The sequence below is a fragment of the Aquarana catesbeiana genome, linkage group LG01 (assembly GCF_042186555.1).
Source record: "Aquarana catesbeiana isolate 2022-GZ linkage group LG01, ASM4218655v1, whole genome shotgun sequence".
NCBI classification, from domain to species: Eukaryota; Metazoa; Chordata; class Amphibia; order Anura; family Ranidae; genus Aquarana; species Aquarana catesbeiana.
The window spans coordinates 541,953,873-541,977,140 of record NC_133324.1 but is presented as its reverse complement, the minus strand read 5'-3'; the positions used below and the strand labels follow the sequence as shown (position 1 = coordinate 541,977,140).

Here is a 23,268-nt window from a genome sequence, read left to right as displayed (position 1 = left end):
CTTTTGAGCCATTGTGGATCATTCGGGGCTGTGTCAATACCACCCCCATTATAGTCATAAGCCACCCCCATTATAGTCATAAGCTCCCCCATGCTCCTTTGTATACACAGAACTGAAGAAGGTATTTAATACATTTGCCTTCTCTTTGTCCCTAGTCACCCACTCTAGATTATTTTGTAAAGGGCCTACATGCTCAGACCTGACCTTTTTTTCCATTAATATATTTCAATAATTTTTGGGGTTCGCCCTACTATCTTTTGCAATCTGTCATTTGTTTTGAATTTTTGTGTCCTTGATTTCCTTTTTACAAATTCTGTTATATTCTTTGTAACATTTAAATGCTGATAGTGTTCTATCATTTTTATACTTTTTAAAAGCTCTTTTCTTATTATATATATATTTTTTTTAACTTTGGCCATGAACCACATATGTTGCCCATGGTGCAGTGACTTGGCCCCCATCCTAGACATTATAAAATAAAAGCATAGTAGTGAGGGTCTTACCTCACTGATTAGGTGTTAATGAACCAGCTGTTGCCTCGCATCTGGCCCTCTTCCCTCCTGCGTGGCTACATAGGAGGCTGGGAGGAAGTGACAGGGGTGGTGCCACTTCCATTCTTCTACCACTACCATGAAACTAGCCACCCAGCTCTGCTGTAAAAAGCTCTGCTTTTCCCACCCCCAGCCAGATTGAGTATTTATTTATTTCATGTACTTGTATAGCGATGTCAATTTACGCAGCGCTTTACATATACATTATACATTCACATCAGTCCCTACACCCTCAAGGAGCTTACAATCTAAGGTCCCTAACTCACATTCATACATACTAGGGCCAAATTTTGACAGGATCCAATTAACCTACCAGCATGTCTTTGGAGTGTGGGAGGAAACCGGAGTACCCGGAGGAAACCCACGCAGGCACAGGGAGAACATGCAAACTCCAGGCAGGTAGTGCCGTGGTTGGGATTCGAACCAGCGACCCTTCTTACTGCTAGGCGAGAGTGCTAACCACTACACCACTGTGCCGCCTATTCAAGTCCTATATACTGCGGCCATGAGAATAAGTGAGTGGATGGTCTCACGGATGCCATGTGTGCTGTTTCAGTATTACTATCGGCCTATGTTGCCAACCTACCAAAGTGAAATTTACTGACAAGACACCCAAAGTTTACTGACACAGCCAAGGTTTTACTAACATTTCAAAGATTACAAAATTACTGTTTTAGGGGGCAAATTTCCATATTTAAGCTACAAATAAGTACCAAAAGCAATTAGCAATGTGATTTAAAGTAGATCTGAAGGCAAAAAAAAACTTTTTTATTTCATTTTTATTTTATAGTAAGGACGTTTATTATTATTATTATTATACAGGATTTATATAGCGCCAACAGTTTGCACAGATCTTTACAATATAAAGGGAGACAATACACCAACAGTACAATTCAAAACAAGAGGGTTAGAAGGGCCCTGCTCCTGCGAGCTTAGAATCTAAGAGGGAGGGGCTGGTGAAACAAAAGGTAGTACCTGTGAGGGATGAACTGATGAGGGCAGTAGGAGATTCAGTTATTAGCTGAAGGCAGGGGTGTTGCTAGGTCTACAAAAGATCTGGGGCTAGAGCCCATAGCAGCGAAGTAAAGAATCATACGCTTTGGGCGAGCATACACATGCATATATTACACGTGTGTGTGTGTGTGTGTGTGTGTGTGTGTGTGTGTGTGTGTATATATATACTGTATATACTCGAGTATAAGTCGATCCGAGTATAAGTCGAGGCCCCTAATTTACCACAAAAAACTGGGAAAAACGTATTGACCCGAGAATAAGACGAGGGTGAGAAATGCAGAGGGTCAACAATGCCCATCTGCATATAAAGGTCAGTTATTCCACGCTTAGGAAAGAAGGGAACTGCAGCCCCCCAGCAAAGAATATCACCTCTGTGAAATTCAAACAAAAGAGATCCTATTATGGGGGAATTGGCACTGTTCGACATATATATAAAAAATAAAAAATTGCAAATCCAGGTAAATACAAATCAATAAAAATCACTTAAAAATATATAAATAAATAAATACTCCAGGTGATATAAACCCAAATACACTAATGTGCTATAAAGTGCAAGGTGCTGAAAAATATGTGATGTAAATTTATATATAAAATAAATACAGTTCATGAGAGATCAATAACTACCAGTGATATTACCAGATATAATACCAGATAACGTCCTGTAAAAAAGCTGAAAAATGAAACAAAATCTATCAAGTGAATCCGCAGCAAACCACAGTGAAAAATTACCAAAAAAAAAAATTTTTTTTGTGATATGAAAAATACTGTGTGTAAATATGATAAAAACATTTTTATGTGTCCTGAAAAAAATGGAATACAGTCTGTGAAAATCTATTGCACATCAATCCAAAATCCAAAAAAAGTTCTTAATGTGGTGGTTCATCAAGTGCTCCCCGCCTTCAACTGCAACCCCACTCGTGCCCGCACTCACCAGAGCGCCTAACCTCTGCAGGGGTAGTAGGCGTATAGATTAAGATCCAACAGTGATGGCAATGGATGGTCCTACACACGTGTACCGTTATCTTCCCCCTTACCCTGTGTACCACGGAAATCCTCTTAATAATCCCCAACGATAGACATCCATATAGTGTAGAAAAAAAGGAGCCTCATAGTATGAACCCGAAAACAAAATTTATTGTAAATCCTAAAAATCAGTTTAAAAAAACAGGAGCTCCACTACTCCGTTAGCTGACTAAAGCCGACTTCCGTATTTTTTATATATATGTCGAACAGCGCCAATGCCCATCTGCAGCTGCATGCCTCCCTGTGTCCTGTGCAGCCTACCTTTATCCTGTACATGTGCATGTGTCCTGTGTCCTGTACATGTGTATGTGTCCTGTGTATGTGTCCTGTACATGTGTATGTGTTCCTGTGTCCTGTACATGTGTATGTGTCCCTGTGTCCTGTACATGTGTCCTGTACATGTGTCCTATACATGTGTATGTGTCCCTGTGTCCTGAACATGTGTCCTGTACATGTGTATGTGTCCCTGTGTCCTGAACATGTGTCCTGTACATGTGTATGTGTCCTGTACATGTGTCCTGTACATGTGTATGTGTCCCTGTGTCCTGTACATGTGTATGTGTCCCTGTGTCCTGTACATGTGTATGTGTCCCTGTGTCCTGTACATGTGTCCTGTGTGCATGTGTCCTGTGTGCATGTGCAGTCTACCTGTGTCCTGTGCAGCCTCCCTGTGCGATCTCCATCCTCCGATCAGCGTGTGATAATCGGTTCGGCGGCCATTCCACTGTTCAAAAGCCGCGCCTCCTCCTCGTCTGTGATAGGCAGAACACTCAGCAGTCAGCCTATCATGGACATTCCCTCATTCTCATACCACGGACGAGGATGAGAGAATGTCCGTGATAGGCTGTACACTGACACCTGTTCAGCCTATCACAGATGAGCAGGAGGCGCGGCTTTTGAAAGCTGGAATAGCCTCCGAGCGAATTATCACACGCCGGCCGCCGTCTGCCTGCATGACACGCTGATCATGCAGACAGACGGCGGTGACTCGAGTATAAGTAGAGGGGGGGAATTTCAGCCCAAAAAAAGGGCTGAAAAATTCGACTTATACTCGAGTATGTACGGTGTGTATATGTATATATACATACACATATATATATATATATATATTATCATTACATCAGGGTCCCCAGAGAGCCCCCCCTTACATCAGGGTCCCCAAAGAGCCCCCCCTTTCGTCAGAGTCCTCAGAGGGCCTCCAACTTGCATCAGGGTCCCCAGAGAGCCCCCCCCTTACATCAGAGAGCCTCCCACTTGCAACAGGGTCCACAGAGAGCCTCCCCCTTGCATCAGTCTTCCCAGAGAGCCCCCTTACATCAGGGTCCCCAGAGAGCCTCCCCCTTACATCAGGGTCCCCAGAGAGCCTCCCCCTTACATTAGGGTCCCCAGAGAGCCTCCCCCTTACATCAGGATCCCCAAAAAAGCCCCTCCTTACATCAGGGTCCTCAGAAAGCCCCTCCTTACATCAGAGTCCCCAGGGGGCCTCCCCCTTGCATCAGGGTCCCCAGAGAGACCCTCCTTACCTCAGAGTTCCTAGAGAGCCACTCCTTACATCAGGGTCACCAGAGAGGGGGCGGGCAGTGAGAGATGATGTAATCTCTCTGCTGCCCACGGCTGCACAGTGAGGGTGGAACAGCGGTGATGCAAGGTGGGCGGTGAGAGATGATGTCATCTCTCTGCTAGCTCGCCCGCCTGGCTCTTCTGTGCTGCCTGCCCACTCTCCGGTTCTCCCGTGCTGCCCGCTGCACTTGGCTGCAGAGAGGTCGCGGCCAGGTAGTGAGCCACGACCCTGTAGTTGGGGACCTCTGCAAAGACTCGGGGCTATGGGCCCCAGATTTGGGTCTATAGCCCCAAAAGCCAGGGATTGCCTAAAAGTGGACAGAATAGGAGATAATCGGGCAGATTGGGGTAGTGAGCTCCAGAGGATGGGAGAGGCTCTGGAGAAGTCCTGGAGAGCAGAAGGTCTTGGGAGGAGAGGACAGTTTTTGGGTGATATTTGGAGATAAGATTGGTGATGTAGCTCGGGCAGAATGGTAAATGGCTTTGTATGTTATTGTTAGTGTTTTGAATTGTATTCGTTGGGCAATGGGAACCCAGTGGAGGGATTGGCAGAGAGGAGTGGTGGACACGGAACGGTTGGTAAGGTGGATGAGTCTGGCAGCGGCATTCATGATAGACTGAAGAGGGGATAGCTTACGGAGAGGTATGCCCTGTACACACGGTTGGACATTGATCAGACATTCCGACAACAAAATCCATGGATTTTTTCCGACGGATGTTGGCTCAAACTTGTCTTGCATACACACGGTCACACAAAGTTATCGGAAAATCCGATCATTCTAAACGCGGTTAAGTAAAACACGTACATCGGGACTATATAGATGGGGCAGTAGCCAATAGCTTTCGTCTCTTAATTTATTCTGAGCATGCATGCCACTTTGTGCGTTGGATTTGTGTACACACGATCGGAATTTCCAACAACGGATTTTGTTGTCGGAAAATTTTATAGCAAGCTCTCAAACTTTGTGTGTCAGAAATTCAGATGGAAAATGTGTGATGGAACCTACACACGGTCGGAATTTCCGACAACAAGGTCCTATCACACATTTTCCATCGGAAAATCCGACTGTGTGTACAGGGCATTAGGCCAATGAGGAGGGAGTTACAATAGTCAAGGCAAGAGATAACAAGGGAGTGAATAAGTTGCTTAGTGGTGTCAGCCGTTACAAAGGGGCGTATTTTGAAGATGTTGCGGAGGTGAAGTCTGGAAAATTTGGACAGTGATTGGATTTGGGGTTGAAAGGACAGGTCAGAGTCCAGGATTACACCTAGCACCCTGGCATGAGGGGAGGAACTGATGGTTGTAATATTGATCTTGGCACGGGCTGGGGGTAAAATTATGATCTCAGTTTTAGAAATATTGAGTTTGAGGAAGGGGTGTGACATCCATGCTGATATATCAGTTAGTAAGTTGGTAATGCGAAAGGAGACTGAAGGAGTGAGGTAAGGAGTAGAGAGATAGATCGTCAGCATAGAGGGGGTACTGGAAGCCATGGGAGTTTATTAACTGACCGAGGAAGGAGGTGGAAATGGAGAACAGAAGGGGTCCAAAGACAGAACCTTGAGGTACCCCTACAGAAAGAGGGAGTAGAGAGGAGGAAACAGAGTTTTAGGTCACACTGAAGGAGCGCTGTGATAGGTAGGAGGAGAGCCAGGAGAGAGCAGAGTTTTGAAGGCCAAGAGTGGAGTTTTTTGAGGAGGAGGGGATAGTCAACAGTATCAAAGGATGCAGAGAGGTTGAGTAGTATGAGTATGGAGTAGTGGCCATTGCTTTTAGCAGTTAGTAAGTCATCAGTGGGTTTCAGTAGAGCAGTTTCAGTGGAGTATAGTAAGCGAAAACCAGACTCAAAGGGGTCAAGAAGGTTGTTAGTGAGGTAGGAGCTAAGATGGTTGTAGACTAAGCATTGTAAAAGTTTTGACGCAAACAGGAGCAAGGAGATGGGTCTTACGTTGTTCAGGCTGGTGGGGTCCAGTGAGGGCTTTTTAAGTATGGGGGTGATCAGGGCATGTTTTAGAGGGGAGGGAAAGGTGCCAGTATAGAGGGAGAGATTGAAGATGTGAGTGAGGGAGCATAAGATAGAAGAGGGTGACCATAGTAGATGTGAGGGAACAGGATCCAGGGGACAGGTGGTAAGGCAGGCTTCTGAGAAAACTGTGTTGAGTGTTGAGAGCTGATTTGTACAGAATATGTTAAGTGGGTTAGATGTCTTTGCAGTGGAGATGTCCCCAAGAATTGCATCAATCTTGTTTTTGAAGTGATTGGCAATCTTGTGAGCAGTGAATAAGTTACTGGATGGAAATGGTGGTGGAGAAAGTAGAGCGTTAAAAGTAGAGAGGAGACGATGAGGACTGGAGGACAGAGAATTAATGTGGGTGACAAAGTAGGCTTGTTTGGCAGCATGGAGGCAGAAATTGTATTTAAAGAGGAACTGTGGTCTACTCACATAATTTGCCATTTTGAGACTTCCCTCCAACCACTTTGCATATTATTTTATATATACTGTGATTCTGCACTTGCCAACTATGCTGCAGAAAACTCCCTCCAAGTCTGTCTGCAGCCATTTTAACTATGGGCAGCTGAAGCTGCTGTCTGTTCACTTCCTGGATTTACACACACACACACACACACACACACAAAGAGGCACACCTCCAGCTCCGCAGCCCTGCAGCTTTCATTGGCCCTCTTATGACTCACCCCCTCCCTTCCAGGCAAACTCTCACGAGAGTGAGAGAGAGAGCTGTGCATGATGTCATAAGCCTAGGCTAATGACAAGAAACAGAAAGTGGGCTGTATAAGGTATTTACTGGCAGAAACAAAAATGTTTTACTATCCAAAGTTAAAACAGCAAGGGCAGAAGATTTAATAGATGGAAAGTTGAAAAAATGACTGAAGGTCCGCTTTAAAGAAGGCAGATTTATATTGGGGGAATGCATCCTGAGATTTGTTTTTTTGCCACACTCGATCCAGTACTCTGCTATGTCTCTTATAGTTTCTGGTGTTGTCGGTCTGCCAAGGTTGAAATAGTCAGGGCCTGATATTTTGTGTAGTGAGAGGAGCAAGAGAGTCCAGTGAGGATGAAGGTGAACTGTTGTAGATAGAGGTGGCCAAGTTGGGGCAAGACAGGGTGAAATTTTGTCATGAAGGTGGTCAGCTTCAGAGTAGAAAAGAGAAGGAATAAAGTGGCAAAGGTATCTGCGGGTAATTGTTTTCTGCTTGGTGGGACAGGTGGTTGGAGACAAGCACATTGTGAAAGTGATGAGGTTGTGGTAAGAGAGAGGAAAGGGGGTGTTGGTGAGGTTGTAGGGGGGGGTGCAAAGATGGGATAAAACAAGGTTGAGGGTATTACCATCTGTCATGACCTTGCAGTAATACTTTCATGACCTGTCTGTCTCTTACCTGTATCAGCCTTGAGGCTTGTACTCTCACACCTGCATGCTTAAGTAATCTTCCCTCAGTGTGGCTCCACCCTAGCCTCAACAGGAACCACTATTTAACACCATATTCTCCAAGCCTGCCTTGCCGTGCAATATTGTGTGTTTGGCTTCCTGTTTGCCGTGTGCTCTAAGATTGTCTCTGTTACCGATCTTGGCGTGTTCCCGACTATCCCTGTCTGCTTGTGACCCTGACCTTTGGCGTATTCTCGATTAGCCCTGTTTGCCTGTGACCCTGACCGTTGGCATGTTCTCTGTTATCCTTGTCTGCTAGTCGCCCCGACATTTGGCTACCTCCTTACTATCCCCTGCTGTCCTGGGCTGCTGTTTCCTCTGCATCCTCCTGTAGCCTACCGTGAGCGTGAGCTGGGAGACCCTGGGGGCTGCGACCTGGAGCCAGTTGCAGCCTAGTCTATCCTCACCACGAGAGGCTCTGGTGAACACCTGCTGTCTCTTAGACTCCACGCCCTGGGGAATCTATGCTGTAAGTTCCTGTGGGATCCGTGTTGGTGCTCCAGGGGACCTGCCTTCCTGAACCACCCCGAGTTCCATCCACAGAAGTCAGCCTTAGGGTCCACTATCTTAGCGGTGCACTCCTGACCCCAACGGGGTGCATCTGTCACCTGGACTCAGGTGACCTGACACCATCAGAGTGAGTGGGGGACTGTGTCCTTTGTGTAAGGTCAAAGGATGAGGTTAAGTTGAAAAGTTGGAATGCAGCTGGGCTGTTAACATTAGCGGGGATGTTAATCACCAAGGATAATAGTGGGTATTGCAGCGGAGAGAAAGTAGTGTAGCCAGGCAGAGAAATCATCAAGGAAGCGTGACACCATTCCAGGAGGTCGATAGATCACTGCAATCCTTAGAGAAATGGGAGAAAACAGACGAATACAGTGTGTCTCAAAAGAAGAGAAAGATAGAGAGGGAGGGGTAGACAGGACTTGAAAGGTGCTCAGTGGGGATAGAAGCAAAGCAACTCCACCTCCTTTCCGTCCACTGGGTCTGGGTGAGTGAGTCCAGTGGAGGCCTCCATGGGAGAGGACTGCGTGCAAGGCAGAGTCTGACTCTTGAAGCCATGTTTCCGTGATTGCAAGAAGGTTAAGAGTGGAAGATAAAAAGGTCATGGGCAGAAGTAAGCTTGTTGCAGACAGAGCGGGCATTCCAGAGAGCACATGAGGGGGGGGGGGGGGGTTGGGAGCAGGGGGATCAAGATAAGACTGAGAAGATTGTGGCTGATGCTGGAGGAGGGAGGGTGCTGGGTGTGGGGGTGAGATACTAGAGGACCAGGATTAGGGGATACGTCCCCAGAGGTTAGTGGAAGGAAGCTGAGGAAAGTAAGATGGGAGTGGTATGTGTATGAGTGCACGTACTTCCCTGTCCTGTTGTGTGGGTCAGCTGGTGTATTAAGTATTAGCAGGAGGTGATGAAAACAGTAGTAGGGAGAGGGTAGAATTGATGGTGATATGTACAAGTTTTGGGGGGGATAAGAGGTGAAAAAAGTGAGAATTTGAAAGCAAAGGATACTAGTATGAGAAGGCAGAGTAGAGGGGACATATTAACCGCTTGTCGACCAGCCGCCACAGTTATACTGCGGCAGGTTGGCTCAGCTGTGCAAAACGCCAAAGGTGAAGGCCTATATACGGCGATCTGTGGGTGGGAGCCAATCAGCGGGGGAGCCAATCAGCGTGTCCGACAGACTCGATGTCCGTCAGCCGCCCACGATCATTCCCCGCAGTGACAGAACAGGGAGCTGCCATAGTATACAAGGCAGATCTCTATTCTGACAGGGCATCACACACAGATCCTGTCTTTCTGCTATGCGGGAAGACAGATCTGTGTGTTGTCCCAAGCAGCCCATCCCCAAACATAGTTAGAAACACATTTAACCCCTTGATCGCCCCTGATGTTAACCCCTTCCCTGCCCGTGTCATTAGTACAATGTCAGTGTATATTTCTAGCACCGATCACTGTAATAAAAAAAGTGTCAAAAATGTGAGCTAGGTGTCCGATCTGTCCGCCGCAATGTCACAGTCCCGCTAAAAATCAATGATCACCGCCCTTACTATATATAAAAAAAAAATTTCCCTTATTTTGTAGACGCTAAAACTTTTGCGCAAACCAATTAATATATGCTTATTTGGGTTTTTTTTTACCAAAAATATGTAGCAGAATACATATTGGCCCAAATTGATGAAGAAATTAATTTTTTTTTTAATTATTGGGTATGTTTTATAGCAGAAAGTAAAAAATATTGTTTTTTTTTTTTTTTTTTCACAATTGTCATTCTGTTTTTGTTTATAGCGAAAAAAATAAAAACCGCAGAGGTGATCAAATACCACCATCTATTTGTGGGAAAAAAAGAACATACATCTTATTTGTGTACAGCATCGCACGACGTGCTATTGTCAGTTAAATTAATGGAGTGCCGAATCGCAAAAATTGGCCCAGTCAGGAAGTGCGTAAATCTTTCCGGGGGCTGAAGTGGTTAAAGGGTAGTGGGGATAGGATTCAGACTTGCAGGATGCCTTCCAAAGTGGTGGTTTGTGGTCAATCCAGAGCGGAGCAGAGTTCTTTGTGGTCTTTTCTTGCTGCTTTCGTTATCCTGCTTTAGTTAAACTGCGGTGTACAACTGCTGATTACTCCTGCAGAAAAATTACTCATGGCAGGAAAAATTGCGCTGCCCAAACTCCCTGGCTCTGACTTTCCCCCATGGGCACCACTACATTAAGGCTGGGTTCACACTGGTATGACAAATGCTCTGTCATTGGGAGCATATGTCGCATGACGTGTATAAATCAATGGTTCGCTGTGAGAGCCGTCTTAACTGGTCCGACACAAGTCAATCCGACTTTGAAAAAGGTTCTGCACTACTTTGGTCTGACTTTGATCTGACTTCGGCCCACTGAATATCATTGAATTCGGATTAAAGTCGGAAGACTTGTGCTCTGAGGATCTTGAAGGGGAACCCCACGCCAAAAAAAACAGCATAGGACTCCCTCTCCAAGAGCATACCAGACAAGGGTCTGGCATGGATTTTAGGGGGACCCCTATGCTAAAAAAAAGGCGTAGGGTCCCTTTGCAAAATCCATACCAGACCCTTATCTGAGCACACAGCCCGGCAGGTCAGGAAAGGGGGTGGGGACGAAGGAGCACCCCCCCCCCCCTTCCTGAACCATACCAGGCCACATGCCCTCAACATGGGGAGGTAGGTGCTTTGATGGGGACAAGTGCCTCTTTCCGATAACCCTGGCCGGTGGTTGTCGGGGTCTGCGGGTGGCCCCCCACCCTATAAATGAGTATGGGTACATTGTATCCCTACCCATTCACCTTGTCAAAAATAAAAACAGCACACAGGTTTTTAACAAAGTAATTAATTAAAGCAGATCCAGTGTCTCTTCTCCTTCCGTTTTTTTTCTCCCTCCGGCGATGACATCTTCCTCCGGTTCTTCTCCCTCTGCTGATGTCTTCTTCCGCTGCCGATTCTCCTCTCTCCGCTGTCTTCTCCCCCTGCTGGTTCTCCTCTCTCTGCTGTTTTATCTCTCTGCCGGGTCTCCTCTTTCCGTTGTCTTCTCCCTCTGTTCGTCCTTCAATGTTCTCTCAACGCTCTCTCCCGCTGTAATGCTGGGTCCGCCATGTGCCATTACCCAGTGGGGTCATACGGAGGCCCCGCCCCCTTGTGCCATCACCGCCCAGGGCATTGTGGGCAGTGATGTCGCAAGGGGGTTGGAGCCTCTGGATGACGTCACCGGGTGGCCACGTCCCATGCCTATATAAGTAAGGGCACATGGCGGACCCAGCATTACAGCGGGAGGGAGCGTCGAGAGAACATTGAAGGAGGAACAGAGGAAGAACAAAGGGAGAAGACAACAGAAAGAGGAGACCCGGCAGAGAGAGAAAACAGCGCAGAGAGAACCGGCAGAGGGAGAAGACAGCGGGGAAAGGAGACCCGGCAATGGAAGAAGACATCAGCGAAGGGAGAAGAACCAGAGGAAGATGTTATCAGCGGAGGGAGAAGAACGAGCGGATGAAGACATTGCCGGAGGGATAAGAAATAGGAAAGAGAAGAGACGCCGGAGCTGCTTTAATAAATTACTTTGTCAAAAACCTGTGTGCTGTTTTTATTTTTGACACTTTTTTTAGGTGAATGGGTAGGGGTACAATGTACCCCATACTCATTCACATAGGGTGGAGGGCCGAAATCTGGGGGCCCCCTTGTTAAAGGGGGCTTCCAGATTCCGATAAGCCCCCCGCCCGCAGACCCCGACAACCACTGCCCAGGGTTGTCGGGGCGGTCCGGTTTCGGATAATAGTGGTCTCTGCTGCGGATTCGCCGCAAGATCACTTTTATCGGCGGCGTGAGACACCCCCCCCCGCCACTCTCCGGTGCACTCCGCCACTTACCGGAGCCGTCGGTAGCAGCGAAGGTGATCGGGTCCTCTCCCTGGCTTACAATGTACCCCATACTCATTCACATAGGGTGGAGGGCCGAAATCTGGGGGCCCCCTTGTTAAAGGGGGCTTCCAGATTCCGATAAGCCCCCCGCCCGCAGACCCCGACAACCACTGCCCAGGGTTGTCGGGAAAAGGCCCTTTTCCCCCTGCCCCAAAACACCCACTCCCGCATGTTGACATCATGTGGCCTGGTATTGTTCAGGGGGGGCACTCACTTGTTCCCACCCCCTTTCCTGACCTGCTGGGCTACATGCTTGGATAAGGGTCTGGTATGGATTTCGGGGGGGTGACCCCACACCGTTTTTTTGGTGTAGGAGTTCCCCTTAAAATCCACACCGAAGGGTCTGGTATGCTCTTGGTGGGGGAACCCTATGCTGTTTTTTTTTTCTAATTTGGCGTGGGGTTCCCCTTCAAGATTCATACCAGACTCAAAGTGCCTGGTATTGTCTGGATCAAAGTTGGATCCCATTCATTGAAGTTGGATGGAAGTTCGACTTCAAGTCAAAGGGCAAAGTCGGATCCACAGTCGTACGACTGTGGTGACGTACCAGTGTGAACCCAGCCTTATTCTGAGATAATCAAATGAGGAAACCTTCCCCGGCCCAATTAGGGACTGATAAGGAACACATGAATTTGGGGGAGGAATGGTCAAGGATATACACAGGCCACAGTCATAAAGATGAGTTTCTCTTAGATCCCAAAAGGAGGTGAGAATCATTCATTAACCACTTCCGAACCGGCTCACACCGATATAAGTCGGCAGTTTGAAGAGGGATATCTTTGTTAAGGCAGCAGCTAGCTGCTGTAATCCTAGTATTCTCTTCTTCAGTGAGCGGTCCGGTTTCGGATAATAGTGGTCTCTGCTGCGGATTCGCCGCAAGATCACTTTTATCGGCGGCGTGAGACACCCCCCCGCCACTCTCCGGTGCACTCCGTCACTTACCGGAGCCGTCGGTAGCAGCGAAGGTGATCGGGTCCTCTCCCTGGCTTGGAATGGAGATGAGTAGGGGGAAGATTTTTTTTTTTTAAATGACATTTAAAAATTTTTTTTTTTTTTGCATTTTAGTGTAAATATGAGATATGAGGTCTTTTTGACCCCAGATCTCATATTTAAGAGATCCTGTCATGCTATTTTTCTTTTACAAGGGATGTTTAGAAAAGTTACACAGTTTAAAAAAAAAAAAAAAAAAAAAAAAAAGAACAGTGCAAAAATAAACAATAAAAGGTAATAATAATAAAAAAAAAATCTTAAACGCGCGCCGTCCTGTCGAGCTCACATGCAGAAGCGACCGCATACGTGAGCAGCGTCCACATATGAAAACAGTGTTCAAACCACACATGTGAGGTATCACCGCGATTGATAGAGTGAGAGCAATAAACGTCGCCTATGGAGATTTTTAAAGGTAAAAGTTTGTCGCCATTTCACGAGCGGGCGCAATTTTGAAGCATGACATGTTGGGCATCAATTTATTCGGCGTAACATTATCTTTCACAATATAAAAAAAAAAATTGGACTAACTTTACTGTTGTCTTATTTTTTAATTCAAAAAAGTGTATTTTTTCCCAAAAAAGTGCGCTTGTAAGACTGCTGCACAAGTACGGTGTGACAGAGTATTGCAACGACCGCCATTTTATTCTCTAGTGTGTTAGAATAAAAAATGAATAATGTTTGGGGGTTCTAAGTAATTTTCTAGCAAAAAAAAAAAGTTTTTACGTGAAAAACAACAAATCTCTGAAAGAGGCTCGGAAATGGCCAAGTTACAAACAAAAAACAAAAGCTGGTGTCATAAATGTGCAGCATCATGGCAGTTGTAGATTTAACAGAGACAAAGATGGCAGCTTCCTTGGCTGAATACGATAGTGGGGTTTACTTACACTTTAAAGCGGGAGTCCACCTATCTATCGTTTTTTTTTTTTTTTTTTGTTCATTCACAAACTTTTCTTCTCAGCATTACATACTCACATATTGTATGTAATATGTCCGCCTGTGTCAGATTTCGTCGGAAAGAATAACTTATATTATTCACTGCAGGCGGTTTCCATCTTCATTGTAGGCATTTGAAGCCCACAAGCATTTATTTCCTGGATGTAGTGAATGCTGTGCTCCCAGCATTCACCGCTCGTTCCTGCACATGCTCAGTGGCATCCTGGGAAGCCTGAGACTAGCTCCCAGGAGTCTGGGAGAGGCTAGAAACACGCCTACTCCCACGGGAGGAGAACCAGGAAGTGCAAAGAAGAATAGAAAAATAAAAGGGAATTACAGCGATTTAAATTTTTTTAAACGGCATGTCAGCATCTAGGCAAGGAAGAGAATACATACAGATATTGTTCAAAATTTGGGTGGAACCCCGCTTTAAGGCAAGAGGGGGAGGGAGAGGGATTTGGAGGAGAGAGAGAGAGCAGGAAGGGAGATAGGGAGGAGAGTCTGGTCACAGCTCACTCACTTGGACAGTCCCAGCAGTTGGCTCACTAGCAGCGGCTTCGTGTTTAGGCTGTGTGGCTGCCGACTTTTAAACTTTCCCGCCCACACAACCCCTTCACAGATAGCATACGGGCTGCATCAAATTTGGATGGGCACAGGGAGAGAGGGGTTACCATTTGTGTAGAGAAGGGGGGCTGTGCTCTGTAAGAAGGGAACATACACAGACTCTCAGCCCTGTGACAGGGACAGCAAACATCCTTCTCACAGGACATTGCCGGCTCGCAGCTGCCGCACAGGATAGAGGGATTACTTCTTTCCTTCACTGCTCCTTGGCCGTCAATCCAGCCCTGCCCATTCCCCCACCGGCGCCGCCTGAGCAGTAGAACTCGGCCAGCTCTGGAACTGCGCATGCGCAGTTCTGAGCTGGCAGTACAGCAGACCTTTTCCCGGGAATCAGTGCGGCCAGGGGGGGCAGTTTCCCCTCTGCCCCCTGGCTCAGTCCGCCCCTGACACAGTCTGAATCTTATCCTCGCAGCCTTGAGCCCTGTTGGGAAACTCTCACTAAGTTTCACAATATCTTACCTCCAGCACAAGTAATGGGGGCCTCTTTCCCTGACCTTTTGGACTCTGTATTAAAGACCCAGTCTTGTGTTCTACCAGCCTACCCCCTGGAAAACTGTTTGTTCCCCTCCACCTTAGGCATAAAGTGCTTTCAGAAGCACGTGACACTAAGATGGCCAAGCACCCAGGGATTACTGAAAACATTTTCTTCGGCTTTTTGCAGGCTTTGGTGGCCCTCTCTCTATAAGCAATCCTGTTCCTATGTAAAGGTTTGCAAAACCTGTTCTCAAAAGTCAAGCCCTCTAGATTACCCCTACCTTTGCTTGTTCCTAAACACCTTTGGATGCACATCCAGGCTAACTTGTCCTTGTGTTCTGTTGCCTCTACAACTGATGATGCAGTCTGTCTGTGTCTGCACCAGTTATTTCAGTTTAGCCTATGCCAGTTGAGCCTCTTCCTTTTTCATATCCGGGACTTTCTGTAACCTGGCCTCACTGCCTCTGTTCCAACCTGTCTAAGAAGTTCCATCCATCCTTTAAAGTGGTGCTTCAGCTGACATTATACTTTTTAAATAAAAATACCCCTATAATACACAAGCTTAATGTATTCTAGTAAAGTTAGTCTGTAAACTAAGGTCTGTTTTGTTAGTTTATAGCAGTAGTTTGTTATTTTATAAACTTCCAGCAGGCCATGGCCATCTTAAGTGTGGGCATCTGAAGCCAGACTGTATTTCTTCCTGGATCTCATCCTTGCAGATCTCGCACATGCTCAGTGCAGCACAAGCAGTGTAATAGGTTTCAGGTCAGGTTTCCATAGCAACGGCAGTGTCAGAGGAAGTTTCCGTCCCTTCCCAGAAGGCATTGCAAACAGGAAATGATGCGATGGACCACGGCCAGGGAGGAGGAAGTGAAAAATTAATACAGCAGATATACAGTAGGTGCTGAGAAAAAAAAAAAATATATCCAATTCGTTTACAGTGCACAGTTTAGTGAGGGATGCTGAAGAGTTGTAAAAGTGGGTGGAACTCCACTTTAAATAGACTGCCTCATTCGGCCAGGTGGGGCCCTTGATCTTTTCTTCAAGCCACTCTGCATCCAGCTTGTGTTCCAGTGATCTAGCTTGACTTCAGCGACATGTCACCTGCTAACCAAACTAACTTTGCTGATCCCCCGACCTTTGCCCAGCCTAATGGTCCTGGGCCGGATGTCCAGCTTGTCTCTATGGGTCTGGGGGCCCCTTCTCTGGGGGGGTAATGTCAGGAGCGTATGCACTCCTGGTTCATCGTAACTGCCGGTTCCAGCATCCTGGTTTTGCCTGTGGCATTCTCCTTGTCTGTCTGTCCACCTGCAAGGTGATTGGTGTGGCCATACTCTGGGTGGAGACCAAACCCGAAGTAAGCTAGCCAAACTTGCAGTCTCATGTTTGTGATAGCGTGTGTAAATACCTGAACAAGCTGCCTGTGTGTCTGCCCTGCTCTGCTAGTTTGGATTTCCCTGTGTATGACCTGGGATCGGATATTGAGTATTCTCTGAACTCTGCCTGCCTTTTACCTGGACTGTCATTGAACAACTCTGCCTGTCTGCCAACTGCAATTACATGTTTGCTTTGCCCAGTTTGCACTTGTCCTGGCGTGGTAGCCAGGCACTATAACATTGTGTATAAGTCCTGGGGGAAACAGAGTACCGTTAGTCCTTATGAGAAAGGGGGCTGCTATATCTGAAGAACACAGTAGCCAGCTATAGTGTCTGACCACCTGCGTTAGGGAAATGCGTGACAATCTACCATTCAGAACTCATCCCTGACATCAACAAGTTAAAACAATTTTGTCCAAACAGTAGTTTTTTTTTTTTCTACCTTTTTGTAGTTTTTTTTTTCTACCTTTTTATGTCATTGCAAAAAGCTAATATTTCTGTACGCCATTTTCTTTCTTGACTTTTGTAATTATTATTTTTGTACATATTTATATGCACTGCCCTTCTAAGAATATTACATACAGACATGAATAAGTGGCCTTCTGTGTCATAAACAAAGACTTTGCAACTCCTAGAGAGCCTGTTGTATTGTATTTGCTGCTAACCTGGGTGAGATCGCATTGTGTCGCTGTGCCACTGTGTTCTCTGGCAGAGAATGAGCAGGCCATTTTGAGTGCATGTAGATTAGCGTCGGTGTTGAAGTTATATCCATACCTCCAAACTGTCCCTTATTTCGAGGTACTGTCCCTGATTTTGAACAATGTCCCTCTGTCCTCCTAATGTGTACCTCATTTTGGTCTGATCTATATAGTTGTATATAAAATGCACTTTTTATCTTTTAAAAAGTATTTCCCAATTCCAAACCCTTCATCCAATTTCTAAATTGCTGCATCTGTAAATTTAAAGCCAATATAAAGAGACAGTAGTGGTAAAAAAAGCAATAATTCACCTTTAAAGGGGAGTGGCAGGGAGTAGGTCCTGTGCCTACATACTTTTGCTAATAGGTGTCCCTCGTTCTCATCTCAAAAAGTTGGAAGGTATAGTTATATCTGTGATTTGTATGAACGGTTTTCATTGCCAGCAACAGGGATCTATAGGTGTCTGTGGGTGTGGTTGCCTAGCAGACCCATCAGCTGGCAAGGTGCAGCTGGTTGCATATATCTTGGATTGCGTCTGGTGTGAGCAGTAGAAAAAGTGATAGAGCAAGAAAACTAGCTTGCAGAACAGCTTGAAGAATCTCAGAAGTTTGTGGGAATCACTTAGCTGCTACAAATCTGTGCACTGGGATGTATGCAAGACTAATGTCTGCCTGTGTGTAGCCAGCTGGCTAGAATTTGGATCTATCAGCTGAGGATGCAGGATGGACAGTCTGACCCCCCCTTTTCTCGGTATCCTCTGTAGCCCCCTCCATAACATGTGTTAACCCATTTATTGAATTGGTTGCCTAATGCACCAATAAAAATACACACCCTTTTTTGTTGCTTTACTGTGTATTGTGGTTCACTCCAACACAGATGCATTGGTAAGATGCATCTGTGTAATGGTTTTGCACAGAGCAACCTGGTTCCTCCTCTTCTCGGGTCCTTTGCCGGCGCTTCTGGCCCCTCCCTCCTGTTGAGTGCCCCCACAGCAGGCAGCTTGCTATGGGGCACAGCGCCACGGTTCGGTCCCGTCCCGTCTGTCTCCTCATTGGCTAATTGACTTTGATTGACAGTAGTGGAAGACAATGGCACCGCTGCTGTGTCTCAGTCAATCAGGTGAGAGAGACCCGGATGGCCGGGGCACTCGTGCACATCACTGGATCGAGATGGGGCTCAGGTAAGTATTAGGGGGCTGCTGCACACAGAAGGTTTTTTATCTTAATGCATAAAATGCATTAAGATAAAAAACCTTCTGCCTTTAGAACCACTTTAAGAATGAGTGGCAGTGCACCAATGTGCATTACTATTTTAAATGGAATGTCAGTTACTATTTTAGATAGAATGCGCAACTGTCAAAACCCCTGTCAGGTGTATTTATATGTGCCTGCTGGGAGACTCTTCCTCTCTATTTGTCCTGGTGAGCATTGTCACTGAAATGAGAATGGAGAGAAAATCTTCTAATGGAGACTCTTGTGACAACTGTCTAAGATGGACATTCCCATCACTTTCCACGTTTTTCTCCATGTGTCACAAAAAAAAAAAAAAAAAGGAAACTTGACAGGGATGTTATCCATTCTCCACTCTAAGCCATACTGAAAAAGGGTTTGGGCTTTTGATATTACTTATCTATAATTCATCTCCCAAACAAATTTAAGATCCTTGTACATGATATATAAAAAGGATTTGATAGCCTCTCCTGGTCTTACAGGTGCATCTCATAAAATTAGAATATCATCAAATAGTTAATTTATTTCAGCAATTCAATTCAAAAAGTGAAACTCGTATATTTTATATAGATGCATTACACACAAAGTGATATATTTCAAGTATTTATTTCTTTTCATTTTGATGATTATTGCTTACAGCTAGTGAAAATGCAAAATTCAGTATCTCAGAAAATTTGAATATTACATAAGACCAATAAAAAAAAAAAAAAAAAAAAAAAAGGATTTTTAATACATTACTTTTGCGTGAATTACTGCATCAGTGCGGCAGGGCTGGATAGATAGACCATCATTTACCACAAATTGCAGGGGGGTGTGTGCCATACAACTAAGGTCTAACACTTCAGCAAGTCTCATTCCTTTCAACATGATTGCGCCGCTGTCATGAAGCACAAGCATCACTCGGTCTGTTCATTTCCCAGTCTTCAAGCATGCTTAGAAACATTTCTCTAATGTACTCCCCAGTGTGGGATACTTTGCATCACTTTTGTATTAGGCCTATGGGCCCATCTAGGCCTATGTATTATGCATCGCATACTAGCACATTATGTAAACTTACCTTAGAACGAAGCCCTCCATCGGCTACGTTCAGCTTTTTTCATTCAACCCAGCGGGCTTGGAATTAATGACTTCATACTTTGTTTATTGCAGTTCAACAGTGAGTGAGCAGGGGTGGTGTCAGTGGCTAGAATCGGGGCCATCTTAAGAGGATTGTGTGTCTTGTTTGTCTTAAAAAGATACTTGTGGAGGCTGGAGAATGGTGTTTTGGAAGCTCCTGACTGCTCCTTGTACCTATGTTCCCCCATGTTGTGCGGGAGTGAGCTGCATTGGTTTGGGTTCAATCCAGTCCTTGTAGGTGTTGTACTGTATATAAAGCTAGCTTTGCGAGGTAAAGCGCATGTTCACACTGCATCACAGGATCCCTAAATCATAATATACGTATTAAATAGGATTGTGACTTTTACAATTTTTCTGTTTTCAGTTATTTGTAGTTTTTTTTTTTAACTACATGCACACAACATGGAACATCTAGGCCTATCATTATACATAGTATTTTCTCATTAAGGGTTAGTCCACACCACAATTCCTGAACCCAGTATGTGTTTCCATACATTTACATGTGTTTGTAATGCATTCCAGGGCATTTATATGTGTTTTTGCACACATTCTGTTGCAAGATAATGCATGCTGCTGTACCACTGGAACTGAATGCAGTGGTGTGAACTATGGTGATTAGGAAACTGATTTTACTGTGTTTGTGTTTAAGATGCATTTCAAAAAATGCACCTGAAAGCAACTGGTGTAAACAAGTTCTAAAAAAGTCCCATTGTAAAATGGTTTGTATTATGGAAAACAAAAATTTTGCATTGGTGTGGAAAGTCTGATATTTGTTTGTTTCTGCTTAAATAGGGAAAATGTGGTACACTATACATTGTGATTAAGACTTTAAATAAATAAAATAAATATTTTATATTTTAGATGCAATAATCGGACGCAATGTGCTGTTGTAGCTGGACCAGATGTATTTCCTGACCCTTGCCCGGGGACTTACAAATATCTAGAAGTCCAATATGAATGTGTTCCTTACAGTATGTATATTTTAATTTAAAATTTTAACCCAATAGTAGTGAATTAGCTTAAAACTGTGATTCATATTTGTTCACTTTATTCTTTCAGAAAGGTTGTTTATTTTTATTACATTTTTACCTTATATACGTCTCCCACAATTGTGTATTGTATTTATAAAAACATTCGAATATGTTACTTGCCACCGTTTGTAATATTTTATTAACCTAAAATTTACCACACCAAAACATGGATGTGAAGGGTTTATGATGGTTTAGATGCACAGTCCTCTTCCTATTACAATGTAGCTTGTCACCATTATACAAGTAAATTGAAAAGAGTTTGAAAGGCTTGTGTATCTTCTCAGTCTCAGGATGGCTCTCCTCTATTCAGAAACCCTAAAAGAAACACTGTTCCTCAAGCCCTAGAAAATGTGGATCAAAAAATAGTGTGAACACCTGAGAGGATAGAACTCATTCAGAGCCAGTGCAGCTGACCAATAACATGTGGAAAATGTAGCATAGAAAAAACAAACCAGTAGACAGCGCTCAATGGACTGGATAATCAAGCAGGAGAACCACAACAGTCAATCATGCCATAAATAAGAGCTAATGTTTATTTATGAAATGAAAAATGGTGATAAAAAGGGATAAAATAAGCCAAGGATACCACACTGGTTCCCATGGGCATTGAAGGGTTAATACCATCCAGAAGACCAGCCAATTGAACATGGAGGGGTGCCATGCTGTGAGGGATGGAAGCCTGGTCCAGGGTGGGTCCCTGATGGGCGGGATCGGGGAGGAATGGCGTGCCTTATGGATGTCACTGCTAGTCGCTGCTAGGTGGTGTGAACCAACCAGGGAGCCAAGCCGAGGCATCCTCTGTCACTGCTTGTGGAGGGGTCACTGCCAAGGTGGTGTGAACTGACTGGGGAGTCGAGCCAAGGAATCGGTGTGTCTGGATGACGTAACTGTGCGGCACCAACAGGGAATAAAGAGAGGAAGATGGATGCCCGTCAACCAGCGTGGAACGCAAGCTCGTCTGTTGCCATGATGATGTGCGCTTTGTCAAAGTCACGGATAGAATGGCAAACAGAAAATATACACCCATATTGGGAACATATGGGGGCGGGGAGTGGCAGAATTGTTTGTAAATCTGAAGGTACTTCTTAACCCCTCAATGCTCTTACAATAGATGTTACATTAACTGAATTAGAGACCACATATGCTGTTATATTATGAATTTTAAAATGAGCAGCCACTAATATGTACATGTGATAATCAATTCAAACCATGAAGTTATTGATGCGATTCAGAATAAAAATAAAAATGTGAATGAAAACAAAAAATAAATAAAAGTAAAAAATAAAAATGAAAATTTAAAATAATAATAACAATAAGAGTACAAATAAAAATAGATATAGGAAAATAAAATTGGAAAGGAACATAAAAATAAAAATGTGAATAAAAGACAAAACGAATAGTGGTAGGTGGGCAATATGATGATGAATAAGCCCCAGACTGATTGAGAGAATTATTGGTTAAACTGTGCTATGTATTTCCAGGTCTTCATTGAGGCTGTTGGGTGATAAAGATCCAAACCTATTAATTCCAAAATGTCTTCCTTCTACATAGGAGGGAGAATCTTTTGTTATTGGTAAGTGAGCTGCTAGGGATGGCCTCAATCGCTAACACTTCTAGGCAATTGAGGTTTTTGTTATGTACCTGATGGAAATAGCACGGAACACTGTGTTCATCACATCCCTTTGTTCTGAACCATGGACCATTGTCGTCAGAGTAACTTTTTTCTTACACTGACATCTGGATTTATGTTTATTTTCATGTCCTTATTCATATGAGTAGAATTTATTATACAAATAATATATCATGGAGTCTTTTTTGTAATATTCCATAAATATTCCATATCATAGAGCATAAGTACTTTTCTTTAACATTTTAAGTTTTAGGTAGATCTTATATGTAGTTTTAGGTTTTATTGTATCTCATCCTTGAATACAACATTTGTTCTTTGCTTTTTTATTCATTATGGCCACCGATAGATCCAGCAGGCTCAAGTTGATTTTTGATAATATTGTTAATAATGGTACACAAAGTAAAAATACCCATAAAGATGGTACCCAAAGGGTTTTCAAAAAAGAAACCATCTCATACCAAGGCATTCAAAATGAATATGAGAAAGGCTTTTCTTCAGTTACAAGATGCTAAACAATAGGAAAACACCCAGTGGTGGGATTTAGCTTTTTTGCAAAAATACTTGGATTTGGGCATCACACCTAGAGGTCTTCATATCAAGAAGCAATGCAGTTTCTTGGACAATGACCTCATGAAAGAGTGGAGATTGGTTGCTAAATTTTGTACCATCAAATGGATCAAAATCCTTGTATAACAGAGATAAAATTAAAGCTGGCACAATAAGTACAAGAAAGGATCGAAAAGTTAGAGTTCAGTTCCTCTTGTCTATACCCCAAATAGGAAAATGTCCTAGAAAATTATGTAAAAAAGAATGAGGATAATTTAATCAATTAAAAAACAAAAAATCTTGAACGTGATATTGCTGACTACAAAAATGGATGGGTCTTCTGTTTTGCTTGTGTCTATCTATCAAGGTTAGTTTGTGGTATAAGCAAGGAAGCTGAGACTTCTGCAGTGTGTAAATGTGCTTTTACTATACAAAGATGCTGTACATACAAACCTTTTACAATATTAGCAATACAAGACTGACAGATATCTATAACAAGCAATATGCCTAGCAAATGAACAGCCTATGGTCTAGAACAGTACAAATACACCTAAAAGTTACTTATCTTCTGTTACTGTATGTTCGTGATCTC

At 44.3% G+C, this 23,268-nt stretch overlaps 1 protein-coding gene across 13 annotated transcripts in view; it reads left to right on the top strand.

The window, feature by feature from the left end:
- ADGRL3 (adhesion G protein-coupled receptor L3) overlaps window positions 1–23,268 on the top strand; it is a 1,522,275-nt gene that overhangs the window by 333,996 nt on the left and 1,165,011 nt on the right. For all 13 annotated transcript variants that reach the window (XM_073595048.1, XM_073595046.1, XM_073595028.1 and 10 more), the window contains exon 4: window positions 20,331–20,440. In XM_073595048.1, coding sequence (XP_073451149.1) covers window positions 20,331–20,440 — 110 coding nt within the window. The remainder of the gene's footprint in view (window positions 1–20,330; window positions 20,441–23,268) is intronic.